At 34.2% G+C, this 21,727-nt stretch overlaps 1 protein-coding gene across 3 annotated transcripts in view; it reads left to right on the forward strand.

The window, feature by feature from the left end:
* The first annotated feature begins 1,151 nt into the window (after positions 1-1,151).
* Positions 1,152-21,727, forward strand: part of LOC117315508 (calpain-5-like) — a 30,036-nt gene continuing 9,460 nt past the window's right edge. The window contains exons 1-6 of one of the 3 annotated variants that reach the window (XM_033869730.1): positions 1,152-1,535; positions 15,560-15,727; positions 16,129-16,260; positions 19,460-19,671; positions 20,440-20,629; positions 21,444-21,634. In XM_033869730.1, coding sequence (XP_033725621.1) covers positions 15,575-15,727; positions 16,129-16,260; positions 19,460-19,671; positions 20,440-20,629; positions 21,444-21,634 — 878 coding nt within the window. In that variant the 5' untranslated portion in view covers positions 1,152-1,535; positions 15,560-15,574. Of the gene's footprint in view, positions 1,536-12,078; positions 12,298-15,559; positions 15,728-16,128; positions 16,261-19,459; positions 19,672-20,439; positions 20,630-21,443; positions 21,635-21,727 lie in introns of those variants that run through there. The other 2 variants (XM_033869728.1, XM_033869729.1) reach the window with 2 other exon arrangements.

The raw sequence follows: 21,727 nt of genomic DNA on the forward strand, positions 1-21,727 counted from the left end.
ACCCGGATTTGACCAAGATTTAAATGATGGTTGTCGTCCATGACACAAAAGGACGCTTACATCCCGGAACACCTTTTCATGTCGTCTTTAACCTTTCAGGGACTGTATGGAAACCTACTGTGAACGACTTAATATGACACATTTACATATCAGAGCAAAACCAAATTAAAACATCATGAATTAACGCATCAACAAAGATTGCTATAGAAACCGATGTAGGTGAAATACAATCAATGCGATTATAATTAAACGTAATGATTCCAGCGCGCAAATTGCTAAAATAAGATAACCGCTGAAATAAGAACGTTTACAGTATATTGAGCTCACATTTTGCATTCTTTTTATTGATGTTTCTCTTGTTTTCTTGTCATTTCAGCTCTTATTCCTGAATCCTGGTACTGGTATATGAACTCCTCTATTAACTGGATAAACTATCAATTCCAAGCAAGTCGCACGTGTTTTTATTCTTAATACTGTAAACGTACATGATTTAGCGGTAATAATATTCTAGCGTTTTCGGCTCTTGAAGCATTGCATTAAATTATGATTACGCTAATAAGATCATATATGTGTACATGAGAATATGCTAATTTGTTATTATTTTAGTAATGCGCGAAAATTTCAGTGCGACAAAATTGATACGATGAAAAGTATATCTTTACTGTGACAATTTCTTGATACTATAAGACTATAGTATACAGTATATTTAAGCATGAGTCAATACGTATAACAGCCACTGTCTTATTTGTGCATGATCGCCAATGACCTAATGACTTAAGATGTTTTGAATATGGGTATAAGATGACGATTTCTTATATTACTGCAAGCAATGTCAATAACATGCGCTTATTTTCTTTGTTTATGTTTTATCGTCAGTAAAACTAGACATGTTTCGAGTGTATTGAAAAGTACACGATTGTTATTAGTTAATCAATACCATGTAAAATTAATAAAGATGTATATACATCATCTCATTAAATTTGCAATCCAAATCGCCAAGGTTCACTTGAACAAAGTCCATTCGATTTCTACCATCGTGTGACACGATAGCCTTCATATGATAAACACACTCGTGGAGGCTTAACCTGAAGTAAATCCGCCAGTGTTATACATTATCTTATACGAAGCACTGGTCTTTTAAACACAACATCATAGGTAGGTCTGACTGAGAGGTACTAGAGTCTATATCACTGTGGCAATCAGCTGCAGCATTGCGTTTAGCTTTAGTAGATAGCATCATTGGAACCTAACCAGGCATGTTTTCCCGACACCGGAGGTATAAATATTTTGATTGTTGCTAGCATACCGTTTTCCGCGAGACCGAATAGAGCGTAAAATAGCAAAAGTGCATTGTGTGACAGCCTGCCGGGAAAGGGAGCTAACTTTCCAATATTCGTAATCAATGTCGTCAGGCAAGTTAGTGAAGTAGTTGTGAGGTTCCATGACCGCTGACGGGTGCATTATACCCAGGGTTTAATACGGGTATATAATACTATATATGACGGATAAAGGATTAAAACCAGGATTATAGAAAGGTAAGTAGAATGTTTACATATAAAACAAAGGTTTTAGAGAATTCGATGCAGAATAAGCTTTATAATGTGCAGGAATATATAAGCGTTTTGCTATAATTGTAGCCTATATGTCTGAAGTGTGGAAACGTTATCTGTCATCTGAGTTACCTTTATAGGTCGATGATAATCGTTGAATTTCAGGAAAAGTGTAAAAATAAAATAAAATGGATTTATAACTTTGTCAAACATTTATATAGTATATACAATATATTGTAAATAATTAACAGGAGAACAGCATATGTAGCTGTTTAGTCCTTCTTGGCCCCATCTCAGGTGTTAGATACCGAATTGTGGAACTCTTGGACACAAAATCGGTCTTAACTAGTGTGAATCAATCATTCAATAAACTCAAACACACTTTGTTACACCACATAATGTGAAAAATATAGTGCATTATACAGTTCGCATTTTATATCTTTCCAGTACTACAGCACGCTATCTCAAAAGATTGATAAATCCGATATTTCCAAACAAAAAGTAGAAAAGATAGATATAATGTACATGTCTTTAAAGCCATTGTACAACATTTATACTTACTGTTCAATGCATACCATTAATAATTCCTGCTGCTCTATACGGTCAAATCAGTGACTGGTCAATGTAAACTCGACACTGACTATTCAATTTGGATATACATTTAATTGACATATCTTTATATTACACAATCCTTAATTATAAAGATGGAACTTTTAATGGATATGCCTTACCCTTATTGCACCGTGGTAAAGATATATTGCTATACTTATAATTTTTATGAGCTCTGGGAATGATTTTGTAAATAAAACTATGCACATGGCCTCTACAAGATACACCGAATTATGTGTAAGATTTTTTTCACTGATTGTAGATTTTACCATTTCCCTATAGCAGTATTCACGTTTTCTCAACATACGGTTATATAGTAAATTATTCGGTAGCTATGCATAATGTACATCACGTAAGCTATTCCAAAGAGGAAAAAAGTTTTTAAAGCAGCCGCTCATTATTCAGGACTCAAAAAATAACAGCTAGGCTAAACCTAACAAAACTGAAGACAACAAACTGTATTCATGTATATGCATCAATGAAGATTGAAAAAATATATAAAGTTTTATATATGTATAAACAATATTATCAGTAGATAATTGTGAATATACATCCATGTATATGAAAATGAAGGACCCGATTATAATTCATAAATCAAAACTGTTCTACGGTTTACTGTTAAACGGCTTATCGACAGTTTCAATCTTGATTTTTACGCCCGCCTTTACCTTTTCTCCGAAATATTTTTAACAAATGAATTAAAAACCCTGGTGTATGATACACAATCACTAACTCAACAGGATGGTCGGGTACCTAAACATACCGTATGTCTGTAAGAAATTAAACCTATACAAACTTCGGTACAAAGACAACATTTGTCTGATCATTGAATTATCACAACATAATCTTATTGCGTCCGACACCTGATATAGCGGAGGAAATTATTTAACTTTTTAATTACATTCAAAAGATATTTAGCTGTTTACAAAGTCCTTTATATTCTGTTGGTGTTGGATACATCGACATTTAAATATCAATGCATTTATAACAAGGCATTTTATTTCACGTGGATAATGCATAAGTTGCATATTTCACGCAGAATGTATCTTCATATGTTAATAAGTAAACTCCTGAAAATCGCTGTCCTATTTGAATGGATTCCTCCCTTCTTGTTTTCCTCACATTTTGCCCATTATATCCCTAACAAGTCCTTCAAGTCCGAAAAGGAATATACTAGATATCCTGGGGATACTTGAATTTCTTCCTTTCTGTACTCTGACTAGTGCTAGCAGTGTTACAAAAGGGCTGTATGCATTAAAAATTTAACCCGCACAATGAAGTTGTCTGAGATGTAGAGTTGTAATCTGTTTCCTTCTATCATTCAATGGTGTATGTGGTTATGTCATACTTGCTTTCATATCATACAATAAAATACATCTGAACTATTAATAATACAATTAATGACAACTCTAACATATACCCCATTCTCTGGTAACCATGATTACAGAAATAGAAGTTACAGAAATAGAAGGGCCAGACAAATGTAGATGCAGTTAGTGTTCATTGTTTGAGATATTCTACATCTAAATCAAATCAATAATGATATGTGCGACCCACTTGTGTATGTATTACACAGACCGCTGTACTATTTATCTGTTGACAACAATTGACACCTGTATGACGTTGATAATGCATTATGTATACCTGGATATTCCCCAAGGATAGATCGTACTCGTTTGAGATGACAAAGCGTGACTACAGGAGAAGGTGTATGTAGAGGACTGTGGTAGTCTATCTCTACGTATGTGATCAGCAGTTTGTATTTTATAACTTATATCCATGTATAATGGAATTATAAATAATTATTTTAACTATATAAAGTATTTGTTCATATCCTTTTCTCATTACACGCACTGTCAGATACATTTCGTATCTATATGTAGGAATTTAGTTACAGATGGACTAATACAGTATACTGGGTAATGATTGTATGTAACATTATATCATACAGTTGTTTCCTCCTTCTCGAATGACTCGTTAGTCGAATATACTCTACGGGTAAAAAGTGTGTAATTCAAGAAAGGAAGTCAAGGAAATAACAATGTCCAGATTTAGAAGTGAATGTGAATTCATTCTTTATTTAACCAATTTTGTCATTTGTGATACAGAACGATTAATACAAAACAAAACAAAAACATGAGTAATATTATGTATACATCGACAGCTTTATGTATTAATCTAGATTAATTATTGAACAAGAAAACACATAAGCTGGTAACAAATTTTCATACAAATTTTGAGTTAGAAATGAATCACACAGCTTTTTCGCCATTTTCGGATACGTCAGTCATCCAGGGGACTTAACGTGATGATATGACTCTTACAATCAAAAACGCTGCATACACCCTTAAAACACCATTATACCAGTATAATATAATAGGCTAGTGTATAGTACTTCATATTAAAATAATTCATGCTTCTGTTTGGTAGTGCTGTCCTTTTCCAATATCAATATAGGCTGTCAGTGATTTTATGAAATAGAATTGTTACGTATAGATTATCTAAAGGATACATATTAGCTGTATCATATAAACATAATCAGATAATAATTCGCACGTGTCTTGTATTGAAAATTTCATAATAAAAAAAAACAATTTTAATTGGTTACTTGATACGCGTAAAGATTTTAGAAAGGAAAGAGTCCGTCAAAGTAACAAAACGATTGTTACGGAATGTTTTACGCTTGACTTTCCTTTTATGTCGGAACTAGTAATAATAGAAAAATGTCATATCTCTTTAAAAGGACCCTTTCACACACCAATAAAGCACATCGTTTAGATATATCATGCATTCGAAAAAAAAATGGTCCAAAAGGTTAACAAAGGCATTATGTTGTCGATAGTATATAACGGTTAAAATGCGTCTTATAAAAACATTTCACATTAAATATATATATAACATAAAAGTAGATAGAACAATCCTATTATGGGTTTACATGGTATTTAATCGCCCATTGCTATAACATAACACGAGTGATATAGAGGGTTCGTGTCAATATATTTAGTGTTCCCGAGTGGGTCGACTCTTTGAATCAATATTTACTTACTTTGGATTAAAAACCAACTTGTAAAGTGAACAGTGGTGTTTAGAGCTACTTCCCATTTGTTTATAGTTGTTTTATTTGTTTTAAACAAACTATTGAATAAACGTGTTATTGTACGTACTTCAATTCTAAACTATGGTCCCTTTGTAATCGCTATATAACTTAACTAAGTACGTAATAAATCTTTGTCATCTTCACCTGCCGCCATGTTATTTAAAGCTTCTACTAAAGATGTTGAAATACAATGTTATAGAGCATTTTCTGTTCAAACCTATAACAAAAATGTTTTAAAATGGAGAAAACATTGTAGGAGTTTTCAACCAATGGTTGTTGTAATCTAGAATAATCGGTGTTCAAGACTAAGTCAAAATGCACAAATAAATGTATACATGTCTATATCTATTATATTATATGTTTTAGCGTAGGGGACAGCCTAACTGTAAAATTTAGTTATTAATTAGTCACCAAACTAGACAGTTGCAGAGTTGCTAAGACATGGAAAGGCAGATGTCGTTCCTATATACTTCCATCATGCGTATGATGTTGGTTGAATAAACTTTTCATTTAGAAAAAACAAATATGTTAAACGCATAACCAGTGAGAATAGTGTCATATGTAACATTTTTATTCTATCTTATTTATATCTAAGCGGGGTAGGCTTCATTATATACATTGTATATACATACATATTTATTTAATACTTAATTACAAATTTACATACATTTTGCAAGGCACTTTTTTATTCGAACACCTGTGAATAAAGAATTATTTCTCACGATTTCGTTAGACGCATTAAACGTTATTCCAAGCGAATAAACAATTAAAAAAGAACGTATTTTATTCAAGTTAGCAAGTGTGTCCCAGATATATTTGATACAAACAAAAGACATTAACGCTATGAATGTATTGATGTAAAAAAAAATCTATATTAGGAATCTAATAACAGATATTTCCGTGACTAAAGATATGGTTATAACGGAAATTGATCATTGTAATCTAGCTCAAACAGCCAATATAACACAATAGGACAATTTCAATATAAACAGTTTTGTTCTCTCCTTTCGTTTATGTTCCTTTTCAGGTGTTTGTTATAGCACATACAAAAGTATATAACTATTGTTCCAATATGTTTACATTCAATGCTTATTTTCGCTTGCTGACGAAACTGTCTACATCGCATCATACGACATATATCTAAGCCGTAGTATAACGATTACTCGAAGCAGTTGTTGAATCACTCTTCTATAATATGTACATGTGTACTTGTCATCCTTGTTTAATGCTTTTACAACACGAACTGCCAATGTTTACCTAGTCACCTTAACGATAAATGGACTGTTTATAAATGTGAATATTTCTAAACATCATTTCAAAGATTGGTATTGATTTTAATGTTTAGGTTTACAGTGGTAGAAAGGGAGACATCTCCTAACAACATTTTAATGCTCATATTGGCTTCGTTTATTTATACATCATTTCGACAGTGTGTCTCTTTGATGAAAATGTTTTCATTGACAAAAGTAAATTGATCACATTTACCTGTGAGTATGGAGATACTATTTGTTGCAGCTTCAATATGTTTTTGTGTTTCCATTTTTTTTTTTTTTTTTTGCTGAAGTATAATTAATTGATCAACAGCACCGAATTAGCTGAATTAAATTAATTGTGATGTGTATCAATAGAGCGAAGCATCAATTTGATTTAAAAAAATAATACGAATACTGTGAAGTATGTGTGTAGTGATTACATCTTGGTAACTCATATATTTTATCTTGTGTGTATAACACTATTACTGCAATACTTCCTCAACCGACAAACTACCTGAATTACAGTGACCTATAAAATAGAGTTCTAATTCTTTGATAAAAACGTAGCCTTTCGATTTTGTCCAACCTGTCACTTTAAGACTTCCCAGTATTAAGCCGGCTTTACCTATTGTTTATTTTAGTATTGCCTTTAAACTAATTCCTGTCATCATGTAGATAACGATGATTTATTAGTCATTTCAGGAAGTAAAGTGGAGGTCAATGTTAAAGTTATCATCAGTAGATATTCGTGATCGACTGGATGATACCAACGTGTAATCGAAACTACCTCGAAATCGATAAAACGAGGTCAGATATGCAAAAGAATACATTTTTGGAGAAGTACAATGAAAAGTTAAGGTCTTATATTGGTTTAATGATCTTCTGCTTCACGATGAAATACACTGAGGTTATCTATAGATATCATCATATAGATATATCTATAGGATTTAGAGTCTCAATGAGTCGATATTTATTGTTTAGTTATACCATTTTATTATTATATTCACATATTACGCTACAGGATCATCTTGTTTGTAAAACCTCTAAACCACCAAGCAAGTCAAGATCTGCAAACGTACTTAACTTGAGGCATTCACGTTTTAGCGCAAAAGCAAATTTAAAAAGCATAATTGGAAAGATGAATTAGCACACCAACAATGATTGCAATAGAAACAAATGTTGATAAACTACTGTTAGCACAATAACAATTTAGCGGAATGTTTTCGGTGCGAAAAATCTTAAACCAGATTACCGCCAAAATATGTACGTTTACAGTATAGAACTTCAACATCTGATGGGACATTGCTTAGAAGGTTTATAAACACGAACTACTAGACCAGAATACTGAGATATGTGTATACACTAGTGGGTGGCGTGATCGTTATTTATTGGATACAACCATTGACCCGGCAGTATACTAGGGATTAATATACGTATGTACAGTATAACGTGGTCAATGTCGTTATATATTGGATACAACTATTGACAAGGCAGTGTATAAGGGATTGAGATACGTACGTACAGCAGAGGGTGACCATCGTCGTTATATATTGGATACATCTATTGCACTAAATAGGGGTAGACGATCAATAACCATGCACACTAATGAACAATGTCATACATATGGAACAATGGACCATTCACGCTAATGATTCACCCGACATGTATTTGAACACATGGGATCTACGATATATCCTCACAAAACACTTTCCTCATTAATTGATATAACTAAACGTGTAAGAGTTCCTTTTACCTGGAATATAACGTGATTTATATATGTAGAATATCAGTAGGTAGTTGTTATCGGTACGATGGAATTCAGTTTGCGGGAAACAACATCTCTCTAACTACGGATATGAGTGTGAAAATAAAGCCATATACAATGTTTCTTAAATCTTTCATCTTCAGAGTTGATTCCATGAGACACGAATATCGTTTACCCCATGTCTTTTACATGTCCTCGTTATTGAGTGAGCTAACACTGGTGGTATTTAAGGCAATCTAAATAACAAATCCCTGGTATTTTACAAGTCTTTAAATTACAACTATGGTGCAGCTGAACAGAAGTAGCTTGATCAGTTGTTTGCATGCATCATTGCTATCCATGGCCTTTTTGTTGACATGTGATTTGTTAAGCTTTTTGTTAATTTTGGTAAAGCATGCGAAAAATGCATATTTTAAAAGACCACAATTAGCTCATGTGAAACACATGCATTGCACATAACAATGACTTTATCTTCAGAAGTTTCTATAGAATGCAATTGGGAACTTTGTTTGACCGATTTGATTTTATAAAACCTTAGATGTTGATAATCATCTGACCTTGGAACGGTTGTGAATGATAAAAGAAATACATATAAAATGGTATAAATTATACTCAGGAAATCATTGCTTATATATAAGTAGGGTAGACGTACAGTATTTAGTAAAAACTATTGTTACTTTAAAACGTACACGTCAATAGTTGTCGCAGTTCACGCGAATATATATATATAACAAAAATAACATGCACAAGGTCTATTAATCGTAATATAAACACATCCTGTTAAGAATATTGATATATTACACTAAATTATGAGCGTAGTCTTCTTAGAACGTATATTTAACTCGACTAAAGACTGGGGAGCTTGATGTTGTTTATCAGTATATCATTGGCTTGAGGGATGTTGATAAATCGAACCTGGGTACACTCTATCACGTTGACACTGAAATGATCGAAGATTTTGTATGAACGTTCACTCCTCAGAAGGTATTTTTAACTCGACTAAAGACTTGAGAGCTTTTCACTATTTATTTCTATAGTATTAATATTGGGTTGCTGATAAATCGAACCTGGGTATTGAACCGTAGCACATTGGCACTGAAATGATCGAAGACTGCATGAACGTCGTCTTCCAAGATCGAACAGTGGGCACGACTAAAGACTGGAGAGCTAAACTGTGTATAATACGTTATGAATGCTGAACGAAATCCGTCAGCTATACTTTAAGCCGATTCCAAGTTGACTAGCACTGTTCATTATTACTGATCAATTGATGACGTCACTGGACAACAATATTTTATTGTACGTCAATGAGTTTGTTTTTGAAAGGTTGTACAGGAAACACACAAAGTAAACAAAAGAGTAATCAACATAACGACGTAATACCTAATAACAATTATTCAAATTTCTTACAATGATTTGCATGGAGACAAGCTTTGAAAACGATCAAATACAACAGGACCAGATGTTCACGGGGAGTTGGCGTCTTATTCCTCGTTGATGGCACCCGGCATTAACAGTATGTGGAATGACGGGAAAACTTAAAAATGACATTTAGGATTGTGACTGAAGTTCACCGTCATAGTTGTACAGAAACGAAGGAACGTCACCTTAAATCATGAACGCTTGTGTCATCTTATAAAGTATCTTATTCTAAAGCCAAATATTCAAAGGGAATATTTGATAAACGTATGAAATAAAAGCTCGTTCTATGAAAAATAAATTCAGTTAAATATGTTTACATTAATCTGTTTTAAAACAGTTTAGTTATAAACGAATATCAGTCACCCTTGTTCGACCGTAGGTGAAAGGCGAATGCAACATTTCTTATGCCAACCAACTTAACATATCTGATGCATTCAATAAATGGAGGAATCTTTTATTTCGAAAAACAAATAATGATATCAATTCATTTAGACAAACAAGATTTTTCTATTCGACTGTCGTTTAGTACGGAAATGTGTATTCTAATGTTGTACATGAGCATGTACACATGTACTTACATTCATTTATTAGCTGGTCGACTGAGAGGAGATATTTGCCTGATTACAAATGTATCGGTCTTTAAAACCCTTGTACCAGCGATCCCTCAGAAAGTGTTAAACCCATTAAATGCTTCATATGTCAGCTTGCTATTTACGATATAAACATGTCCAAGTATTGTCAACTTTATATTCAGAAATGTTGAATAAAGGAGCTATCCGGATTTTAGAGGCCAGTCATTCATCTGTATTTGTCAAACATGACCTAGATGTTCAGTTGTTCATTACACCTTCACATGCACCCCATGTTGTGTATAGAAACATGTGTGCCCTGAAAACAGGGTTCCTCTTCCTGAATTCTTATAGGGAAATGTATTTTGTTTAAATGCATTTTTGTGAAATATATATCTTTGTGAAAATGTATTTTCGTTCACGTTTTAACTATTTTATGCTCTACACTTTATCTTTTGATTATTTCGTCTTTTATAAAAAGACTCGATCTTATTACCAACATTTAATAAAACATTAGAGTCAGTTATTTCATTATTTCGAGTATAAAGAACTATTTTATCACTATTTTAAACGATAATCAAATCAAGTATTCACACTACTTCATAAGAACAATGACCCATTCAGCATTGTTATTTTTTTGTATTCGTTAATCCAATAAAATCTAGACCAATATAAAAATCTATTGATGTTTTGAGTTTCTCGAGTAAAGGTATCGACTGGTGTGATATTAAGCTGATACTACTTACTCATAGTGAAGGTCGTTAAGTACCTGTCGATAACAACGTGCCGTAAATATTGCATACATACCGTTGGGACATGGAAACACTTCATAAAGCATGGTTACCTTGATGGGATAGTATTGTAAAAATCTGATTCACAGGTTTGTACAGTCGCAATACTTCAAACAAACATTCGAAAAGATCATTGCTGTAAAAACAATCACCATAAATACTGTTCCTGTATTTTTTTTCTTTTGTTTCTTCTTTTTTCGCATGAAGTATCAAGAAAAGAGAGTTAAGGTATGCCGACAAGATGTTGTCCTGGTTCCCGACTTTGTGGGGCAATTCTTACGTTGACAATTTTTTTCATATTTCAATTGTATTGTTAGATTTGCTACGTCGAAATATATTGACATGTTGTTCTTCTGAACAATCCTTTGAAGTGATATTTTTGTGAGATACGGAAAAATGATATAATTACAGTAAATCTCCCTTATTTCGAATTATCATAACTAGAAGACCTAAGGTAAAAAATTAGTTACAACAGTGAAAATTATACATAGAATATATTAGGTTATCTCGAATACACAGGATATCAAGAAGTGTTTTCATAATCCAAATGACTTCGTTATTTAAGGATTAACATCAATTATTTTTTCTGTTATACAGTCATAACAGAAAAAAACTGGAGTGTACTCTAAATAAACCGCGAAGCGGTTTATGAAGAGAGTACACTCCAGTTTTTTTAATGTCAGTATTAACCTAATATGTCAATACTGTACATGCATATATGTAAGGGATAAAATACTGAAGACTGAAAAAATAACCAAATACAGCACGACACAGTCTAATTTCGTGCAAAATACTGGAATGTATTTATAGTGAATTCGGTATGAAATTACGTGCTCATAGAGACGCACTAAACAGTATATAATTGAATTTAGAACGAATTATTCGCATATTAACACAGGGTAAGACCAGCTGGTAATCGTTCGTAGAATAATTACACCCGTCTGTATATATGGGCTGGTCATGCCAAAGGTTTTACTGTAGACCGGATCAAGAGATTAATTCACAGGATCAACGAGATTAATCCTACAACATGTTTCCGTTGCTTATGTTGAATGACTGAAATTCAAAATGGTGGCCAAGTCTATATGATAATATTTGATTTATATGAATGGACGTTGGTGAAATTAGGATGTTATTTTGTACATAGAGATCCTATTGTTGTCGTACTACCGAGTAATTATTTGTCAAACTGAACTAATATTGTTGTGAGGATTTAACTGGACATGGGAAAGATAAGGCACGTAAGTACATACTATATACACTCTATATAAGGTAGGTGTCTATCATAATAATTACAGGTACAGTGATGTGTAATGAACAAATTCAAGTTAAACAAATTGGATTCATTTATTTGGAGTGATATCACTTTTGCATTGTGGATTGTATAAACATCTTCAAATACTAATTAGTAGTTTGATACTGGATCCTACAGCTTTGTGTCCTTCTACGACTCGTCAGTGATGCTAATGGTCCTAAGACCTGTAATATATATGAGGGGACACAGAAAACTCAAAATAAGTGATGCTTATGGTCCTAAGACCTGTAATATATATGAGGGGACACAGAAAACTCAAAATAAGTCGATAGACATAAAAAAAATGTAAAGTATGGGGAAGTGCAGTTACTGTATAATTCAATAAATTGGATTCTTTTGATACTGTTTTTCAGAGGAAATCCTTCTAATAGTTGTTAATGATCATTTTGATTTGCCTTACGTCCGTTCTTGGTTTCCACAATTTGGTCCCTAGCACCACAGACGAGTCCTAGAATGACGAAACAACTGTATGATCAAGAGTTAAATTCAGCACATGAGGTCCTTACATCAATGATGAGTCCTAGGAGGGGGAAATAGCTGTATGATGTCCCTAGGATCACTGATGAGTCCTAGAACGACTTAACTACTGTATGATGTCCCTAGGATCACTGATGAGCCTTTGAAGGATAAAAGAGTTGTGCAATGTCCCGAGCAACACTAATGAATCCTTGTAGGACTCGACTGCATTGCTAGGGGATATCAAATAACTGTTTGATATCCCCTAGCAATGCAGTCGAGTCTTACAAGGACGAAACAGTTGTAGCATCACTGATGAGACATAGAAGGAGGGGGAAAGCTGTATGCTGCAGTTTTATATTCATATTCCCTATTTGATTGATCCGCAATTTATTTCCTATTTAAATGTGCCATTCATTTGTTCGTTTTGTAAATACAGTACGTCCTCGTTTTCTGTTGGTCCATATCACTATTGTTGACAATGATGATGACGAAATGAATTCAAATTTATACATATATCAAATTTATTTAGTATTTTACCTTTGTACACAGAAGAAACAAAAATACATCATAGCAGTATTAATTCTGAAAAGAGTTTAAAGTAAGCGTGCTGATTAAATGATAAAATGTCATCTAGCGTGGTGAAATATGTAGAACATATGTACCGATAGTATTGTTTGTAAGAGAAATTAATGACTTTTGTATCCAACTTAATATTGGTATCGGACACCAGGCGACTGACGAAGAAGTATTTCTATTTAGCAGAAAATGAAAAATCTTAATTTTGTTTTCATTTTTTCTCCTTATGGTACCAATCTTGAAACTCATCCTATTGTATTTATAATGTAATCTAACACACAAACACAGCGACCGATTATTGTTTATTCACTACCATGTGTATAGAATAAATACACATAGTAATGCTGAGTAAACACAAATCTGACTCCCTCCTCCGGAAACCAATTTACATTCTCAGACAAAATTCGCGCTCGACCACTAAATCATCATAATTTATTCACGTATTTGAGAGAACGACAGACAACTATCATCAATCTGGTTCTTTTCTTAATATTGATATGAATTATTTAAGCATTGAACTGCTTTCATTTGGAAGTTATGGGCTGATGAATGCCAGCTAGCGCTTCATGTTGAATTTGCCTTTGTCCAGATGGCATTCATCAACCCATAACTTCCAAATGAAAGCAGTTCAATGCTTATATTTACATTTGACAACGAATTTGAAAGACTATATCCAGGAATTTTACTCTGATAATGAATGAACAACTTATTATCGTCAAAGACGGAACAGCCTTTTCAACAGCCATTTTTTGTTATCGCCGACGTGACAATTATGACGTCACTATAATAATGACGTCATAATAAAGATTTGGAAGTTATGGACTCATAACTTCCAAGTGAGCTTGGTAAAGTTATATAGTGGGGCTGCAGTGTAAATGTAAATATTTAAGCATTATTCTCAATTTATTTTTGGTTTATGAAGTCATAGACAAACAAACGGATGGGTATTCTTCATAGACGCGAAGCGTCTATGAAAAAGAATGCCCATCCGTTTTTTGTCTATGACTTCATAAACCAAAAATAAATTAATTTATTTTTGGTTTATGAAGTCATAGACAAACAAACGGATGGGTATTCTTCATAGACGCGAAGCGTCTATGAAAAAGAATGCCCATCCGTTTTTTGTCTATGACTTCATAAACCAAAAATAAATTGAGAATAATGCTTATAATTTTACTGTAATAACTAAAAGCAATGCTTATTAGACATAAACCATCATTTATTCAATTTATTTTAACAAATTAATAGATTGATGTGCGGCGCATCAATATTACACCAGCTGCGGTTCATTGAGGCCAATAACTGTGCCGCTTTTAAAATTTCCCGCGAAAACGATCATGCCGAACCGGTTTGATCCAGTTCGCACTAGTCTGAGGACGCAGTCAACAGTCACTCACGGTGCTGTATGCTAACAAATCAGAAACACTGGAATGTTTGTTTATATGTAAGAGCCTTGTGAGGAAAATTAAATACTCAGTTATTGAAAGATGAGTTGGAAAACATTCCCGATGACAGAACATTGCTAATCGAGGAGGCGTATGAGTTGGACGGTATCAGAGGCAGGTTGTATTTTCCGCGGCCACAAGTGGGCCTAACGCCATTTTGATTATGGCCGCAGTTTTGGTTGATTATCGAAACTAAAGTGTTGCTGATTACACGTTTTTGGTTGCAGAACATTCTAGACTGTAGCTTCTGATAGAGCTTTCGTATCTCCGATGACTTTATAATCGATATTCTGTTCGATAACCAATCCGAAAATATCCGACGTCGAACGACACATTGATAGTCGCAAGAAGACGACGTCAAAAGTAGTTCTACGTGTATTACGTCATTAAAAATGACGTAAATTTTTTCGGGCTATGAAGAAATAACCTTAATTTTCCAACCAATGAAAATGAGTGTAACAAATGAAATAAAATTATATCGTAATGTGTAGGTAATGTATAATCAAATGTCGTCTGGGAATGGCGGGACATATTTTATTGTATTATAACTATAGTCTCTATCAAATATTTGATAATAAAGGTATCCTCAAAAATATGACGTCATCAGGACATCATTGATAGCTGACGTCACAATGATTTTGTAAAATATGTTTCTTTTTAATGTATTCCTGAATATTATAAAACATTATGAGTTTCCTGTTGTTGCAGCTCATCAGTAATATCATGCCGACCAACTACAGAGGGCAAAAATACTCGTCGATCCGGAGCGAGCACGTTAAAGCCGGAACGCTGTTCGAGGACCCGGAATTTAAAATCAACAACAAATCACTCTTCTTTAGTAAGATTGATCAGGATATCGAATGGAAAAGACCCAGGGTAAGACAAATTAAACTTGTTATGAATTGAAACAAATTATTAATATTTTTAATAAGTTTTAATGACATGAAAATGAATAGGTAATTTAGGTGAAAATGTCATGGTTAATAAATATTAGAATTTAACAAAGGACAATTTCTTTTAAACCGGGATATGGAGTCTCTGCAATCTCTTCTTATTTGGAAATTTGTGAACACATTCTAATAAATACTTTGTTGGAATATATTTTACAAAAGACAAGTAAATACTGGTATATATAATAATATATGTGTGTGTGTTGTATGACGACACTTTTTTCTTCTTTGTATAAATATAAAAGTACGAAAACAGCTTATTCTCGTTCTCGGAACTCTTCGTTCATGTTCAAACTGTTTCATGTTGATGTTCTATTTCCCTTCCAGGAACTGTGTAAAGTACCTAAACTGGTGGTCGAGGGTGTCAGCTGTGATGATCTTAACCAAGGGGAGTTAGGGAATGCCTGGTTTGTCACCGCGTGCGCCAGCCTCGCTCTAGAAAAGAAACTATTCGAAAGGGTAAATGTTTCATTCATGTCAACTTCTGAGTGCAAAATAATGAAAAAATTATTCTTTCATATCAATATTTTAGCTAGGTTAAGAATAAATACCAGATGACCTACTTCATATTTTTGCCAGATGCAGTTGAATAGTTGTGTAAATTTGTACATCCTAACTCTGAAAGGTCATTTTAGGACGTTTAAAATTAATGACGTGGCCACTGACGGACGCATCACGTTAAAATGCAACACCTGGACAATATAGCAAGACCCAACTTCCCTTATTATACTGACAACTGGCGAAGTGGTCCTTACGTATATACGCCCAGCGTGCCAAGGAGTGGGCAGCTTGTGCTAGTTTTAAGACTATGGTCTGTATCTGGTAGGGATGGAACCGGCCGTACAGGGCGAACATAAAATAAGCACAAAAAAACTATAAATACAGCGGTGTCCATGTGTGGATTAACTAGCATCACAGATAGTTTTACTGTCAATTGTATATTGATGATATATCACTGCGAACACTTTATAGATGACAACCCCCAAAGAATTACATATGTATATGTGCCTGCGTTGAATAGGCCTTCAATACCATCCACAGAGTTTACTGGCAACGTAGGCTTTATACTGACTTTATTATCGTCTAAACCTTTGTGTCATTGATTAATCAATGAATTACCTTGATTTCACAATAAATCAATATTCCCTCGTACACATATAAACTAATTCCGGGTCTTTAACCATGCACAATTTTGTCCGGATCTCTGAAGACTAGCTCTTGGAAATTGATCATATAATCATCTGAAAAGTATTTCCTATCGCAGTCCTCATATTACAACAGAGGAAGCCGATAATGATGTAATTATTGTATAGAAAGTCATAAAATACAAGTATGCATCTAGTAATTGTTTATTCGTAATTCTATTAATAGAATATACTAAAGCACAGTGTTTAAGACACAGATTGCCTCTATATGTCACTATTAATATTTTACAACAGAAATACTTTTTTGTTTCATGTCTCTAAAATGTCGTTTGTGATGACTTTTGTGTTTCGATTGGGTATCGCGTTACTGGATCAATTTATTATTATTATTTCACTTTAATCCACGATGTTTCTTCTTTTTTATCCTATACTTGTCTGTTGTGTTCTGGGAAGTCGTGATGTTTACATGTAACTGTTCCCTATCCTAGACGTTCCTGTTGTTTCGCTCTTTGTTCTCTCCCGTCCCTGTCTTCTGTGGTCTGGGGACTTGTGTTGTTTACATGTTTGGTCCCTAGCCTAGACATTCCTGCTGATTTGAAGTACCTTCACTCGCTGTTATGTCATGTTTCTTCATGTCTTTTCACTTTCTCTTGTTGAATTTATGAATTTATGTTTCGACCGACTTTGCTAAACAAATCTTCGGAAATCCTTCCATTGGATACATTTCATATTAGTCTTATGTCGACCAACATTTAATAGTGAAACATAATATATATATAGTATATGTCTCTAAGTTAATTTAATTTAAATCTAGATAACTAATTGAAAGATGCAATTTCAGTAGGCAGGTTTGGGCTCCCATAGATTTAGCATTCACGATCCCTCCACCCCGACAATACAAATAAAAAAAACATCATTCATGTAGGCAGATTTGGGCTCCCATAGTTATAGCATTCACTTACTCCTTAGCCCGACAATACTGATAAAAAAACAACCATTCCAGTACGCAAGTTTGGGCTCCCATAGATTCAGCCTTATTTAATACACATTTTTGATAAGTCCCTACCGTTTGTGACTTTTATTTATAGGCTCTCAAATCCGGATTAGTCTACAGTTTATTGCCTGCAATCAATACTCTCTGACCAAACCTACCTGTGCTTGGGACATTTTGTATTTGACAGGTTGTATAACGCAATCCATCGAACAGGTGAAAACTCAATACCGTGTCTCCATTAGCATACCTGTATTCACCTGAACCATATTATTTAAATAGGTTCTTATTTACCTGTGTTATTGACAATCCTGTTATGTATTGATAGCAATCGTATGTCACAGCGAATTAATCAATAAATTTCAATTTGAAAAAGTGTACATCATGTGTACATTTAAAGAACCAGCTTTGTATGCATTTTCTATATACCACTTAGAGATCATTCAAAGGAGAACGGTAACATTACACAGGCAGAGTGATCTGTATCTATAGGGTCATACACAGGAAGTTATCAATTACAGTAATGTTTATGTTATTATGGGTAGGCGACCTTTATAGACAGGTTTCTGTTATAGGCATATGGCCTTTAAAGGGAGGCTATCCTGAGGGAGGGCGTAAGAATTGTACCTGCTGTCCGATTTCATGATCGTAAGAGGCCACCAGATTTGGGATCTTATCGTTTTCTAACAAGTTTTTTTTTACCTTATGTCACACTTGACACTGTCTTACATTTGGCCTTTAGTTCAACGCTCGACCCTCACACGACCTTGGGTAGTGTCCCCTGGTAAGGGACATACCACAGTCTGTAACAATTGTAGTTGCCACACTACTGAGCGTTCAGCATTTAAGGAGTGGGACGACTAGTTTGTATAATGTGACGGGGTGGGGTGTCCTGCTGGGTGTTTATAGGCAGTATGCTTCAGGGAATCAATACAAAACCAAACTTTATAGACGTGATCTCCACGCAACTTATTACAAATATCACACCCTGAATACTGGAAATGGTATGGTTACGAGAAATGGTATGGTTACGAGAAATGGTTACTGTAACAGATGTCTGTTAGGTTTTACATAATCTGGACGTTTAACACTCTGTCTTGTGTTACTTTACTGATTTCGTGGTATATGAATTGGAAAAGGCATAGACTATCAAAATACAGACAGGCTACCATTCCCTATGTTGTTGGGGTTTTTTTTGTTTTTTTTTGTTTTGTTTTTTGTTTTTTTGTTTTGCTAAGATATGCCCAGTCCCAAAATTTCAACTTAGAATCATACATATCCCAGAAACCAAAACCATAAAGCCCAATATATTCAAATTTTTAATAATCTAGATACAGGGGCCAGTCTAAGACGAATATGACAGGAGGACGGAGATGATGAAACTATTTTTTGTCTCTTTGATTAGAAGTCAGAATACAACAGATTGATGTAGGTCTTTAGTAAACAAACACGACACAATATGGAATCAAAATCTTTTGTGTGTACAAATTATTTTTTTATCTTCATGTCTTTTTGCCGCCAGGTGGTTCCCAATGTGAAGGAACAGGACTGGAATGAACGGGAGGAGAAGAATACATATGGCGGTGTTTTCCACTTTGTGTTCTGGCGTTATGGTGAATGGATTGACGTTGTAGTGGATGACAGGCTTCCTACCAAAAATGGAAAATTGGTCTTCTGTCACTCAAAGTCCCGCAACGAGTTCTGGTCCGCTCTGCTGGAAAAGGCATACGCTAAGTAAGTGGAGGTTTGATTTCATTTTACATTTTGATGAAAATGTGACGGTGCCTACGTCACACTTAGATGTAATATTATTATACTAGCAGTAGGCAAACTTACCCTTATTGCAATACTTAACGTCAAACAAAGTTTTGTAGATTTTCAGCTAAAATTTAATAACATTACACGCCGTTATTGTTATATGTATTATCACGCACATTGTTACCAATACATAGTAAGTATAAAAGTCGTGACGGTATGGTTGGGAACATTTGCGGTAATTGAATATTAAATGAATATATATCTCCCGGGGTATTGTGTAAAATATACACGCTACATTTAACTAGGTTTGCCGGAATCACGCGAAATTTAAAACCAACGAACTACAAAAGTTCCACCTTGGACAATTAACTGCAAACTATTGGGCGGTTAAATTAAACAGCTACATACTCGTCACTTGTGCACGCGTGTGTTGAACATTATATACTCGTTGATCAGTTCTGTATACTGTAAAATTATTTTTGCGGCGATTAATTCCGCGTTTTCATGCTTGACGATTTTTTTCCTGCCAAATAAATTTTTATGATTTACAGCCATAAAAGGCCTACTGTACCTGTGATTGAAACTATTTCGCGGAGATTAATTTTCGCGAATTCAAATCTGTTACAGTATGTTGTAAGAGTACTAGTGATAGATATAAGCAACCAATAAGATAATGTTTTTAAAATTTCAATTAGTTAATTTACAATATTTTACCTATATTAACATTAATATCTACATTTCCAGGCTGTATGGCGACTATGAATCTCTCAATTCTGGCCGAGCGGCCGACGCACTGGTGGACTTTACAAGCGGGGTCGCGGAGAAGCTTGTCATGTCCAGAATTAACATCAGTGACAAGAACATCAAGAAACAGCTTTTCCTGAAACTCAAGGACGCCTCCGACAACAGGGCACTCATGAACTGCAATATTGATGTAAGAGTAGGGCAATTATATCCTCATAAACCATTCATTTGAAAATGTTCTTTAGTTGAATATCAAATATTCTGAAAAATAGGCTGGTATTCAAAAGTCAGCTGTTCTCGAAAATAAGTTTCCTTGCAGGGAAAAGTATCGGGATACCAGAACGGCCTCGAAAGTAAGGCGATAATCTAATTTGAAGGGTACAGAATTGAATTTTCAATCACGTTTTAATTTACGTTGGTTTTAATAAGTTTCATCGGCACCTATTAATGAGGACATTATTATTGTGAGGGTGACATTTTTTGGAACTTTTTTTCTGGATTACAAAATATTTTTTTCGAACAGAAGCCGCTCTCGATATGCAGCTTAAAACCTTAAAAACCAGTCTCTAAAATGCTGCCAAATTTATACCGCTTCTTATTTTCAAGACTTAAGGCTAGGTGTTATTCAAGAAAAGTTATTAAGCAGGAGTCATTTCCTTCGTTTACACTATTTCTTCAAATAGTACACGACATTTATAAAGAAAATCAAATCCCCGACTGTTCCGAAAATACTTACTCCAGATTGAAAAGTGCCAAGATGTTTTAATTTTTCACATTGATTCGATATTTTTGAAAAAGTTGGAAGGAAACATCCCTTCCATTGTATGGCTATATCTAAACAAATATCTTTGTTTTAGTGATAGAGAAATATTAGTAGCGTATGACTCAATATTATTACTTTATATATTAATAAAAATTGCTTTAATCCCCGTATAGATGAAATATGAGAGAAATAAATTTGACATGTTGACGTGAATTTTATCAACGAGTTTATTTTTGACTAGTGTCAAAGGACGGAGGTAGGTAAGGAGACGCCCCAGGGCCTGGTTCTAGGCCACGGATACAATATCACCAAGGTAGCAGAGATCATAGTAGAAAAGAAACTACAGGGGGCTGTGGGGAGTCCTGTATTACACATGGTGCGCATGGCCAACCCCTGGGGAACCAAGGAGTGGACTGGAGCGTGGTCTGATGAGTAAGTTCCGTGGGCTACCATGGTAACAGCGATATATCAAAACCGTCATATCGCCAGAAACGCCGCTTTATAGTTTCAGCTAGTCAGACTAAA

This window comes from Pecten maximus, chromosome 17 (assembly GCF_902652985.1).
Source record: "Pecten maximus chromosome 17, xPecMax1.1, whole genome shotgun sequence".
NCBI lineage: Eukaryota > Metazoa > Mollusca > Bivalvia > Pectinida > Pectinidae > Pecten > Pecten maximus.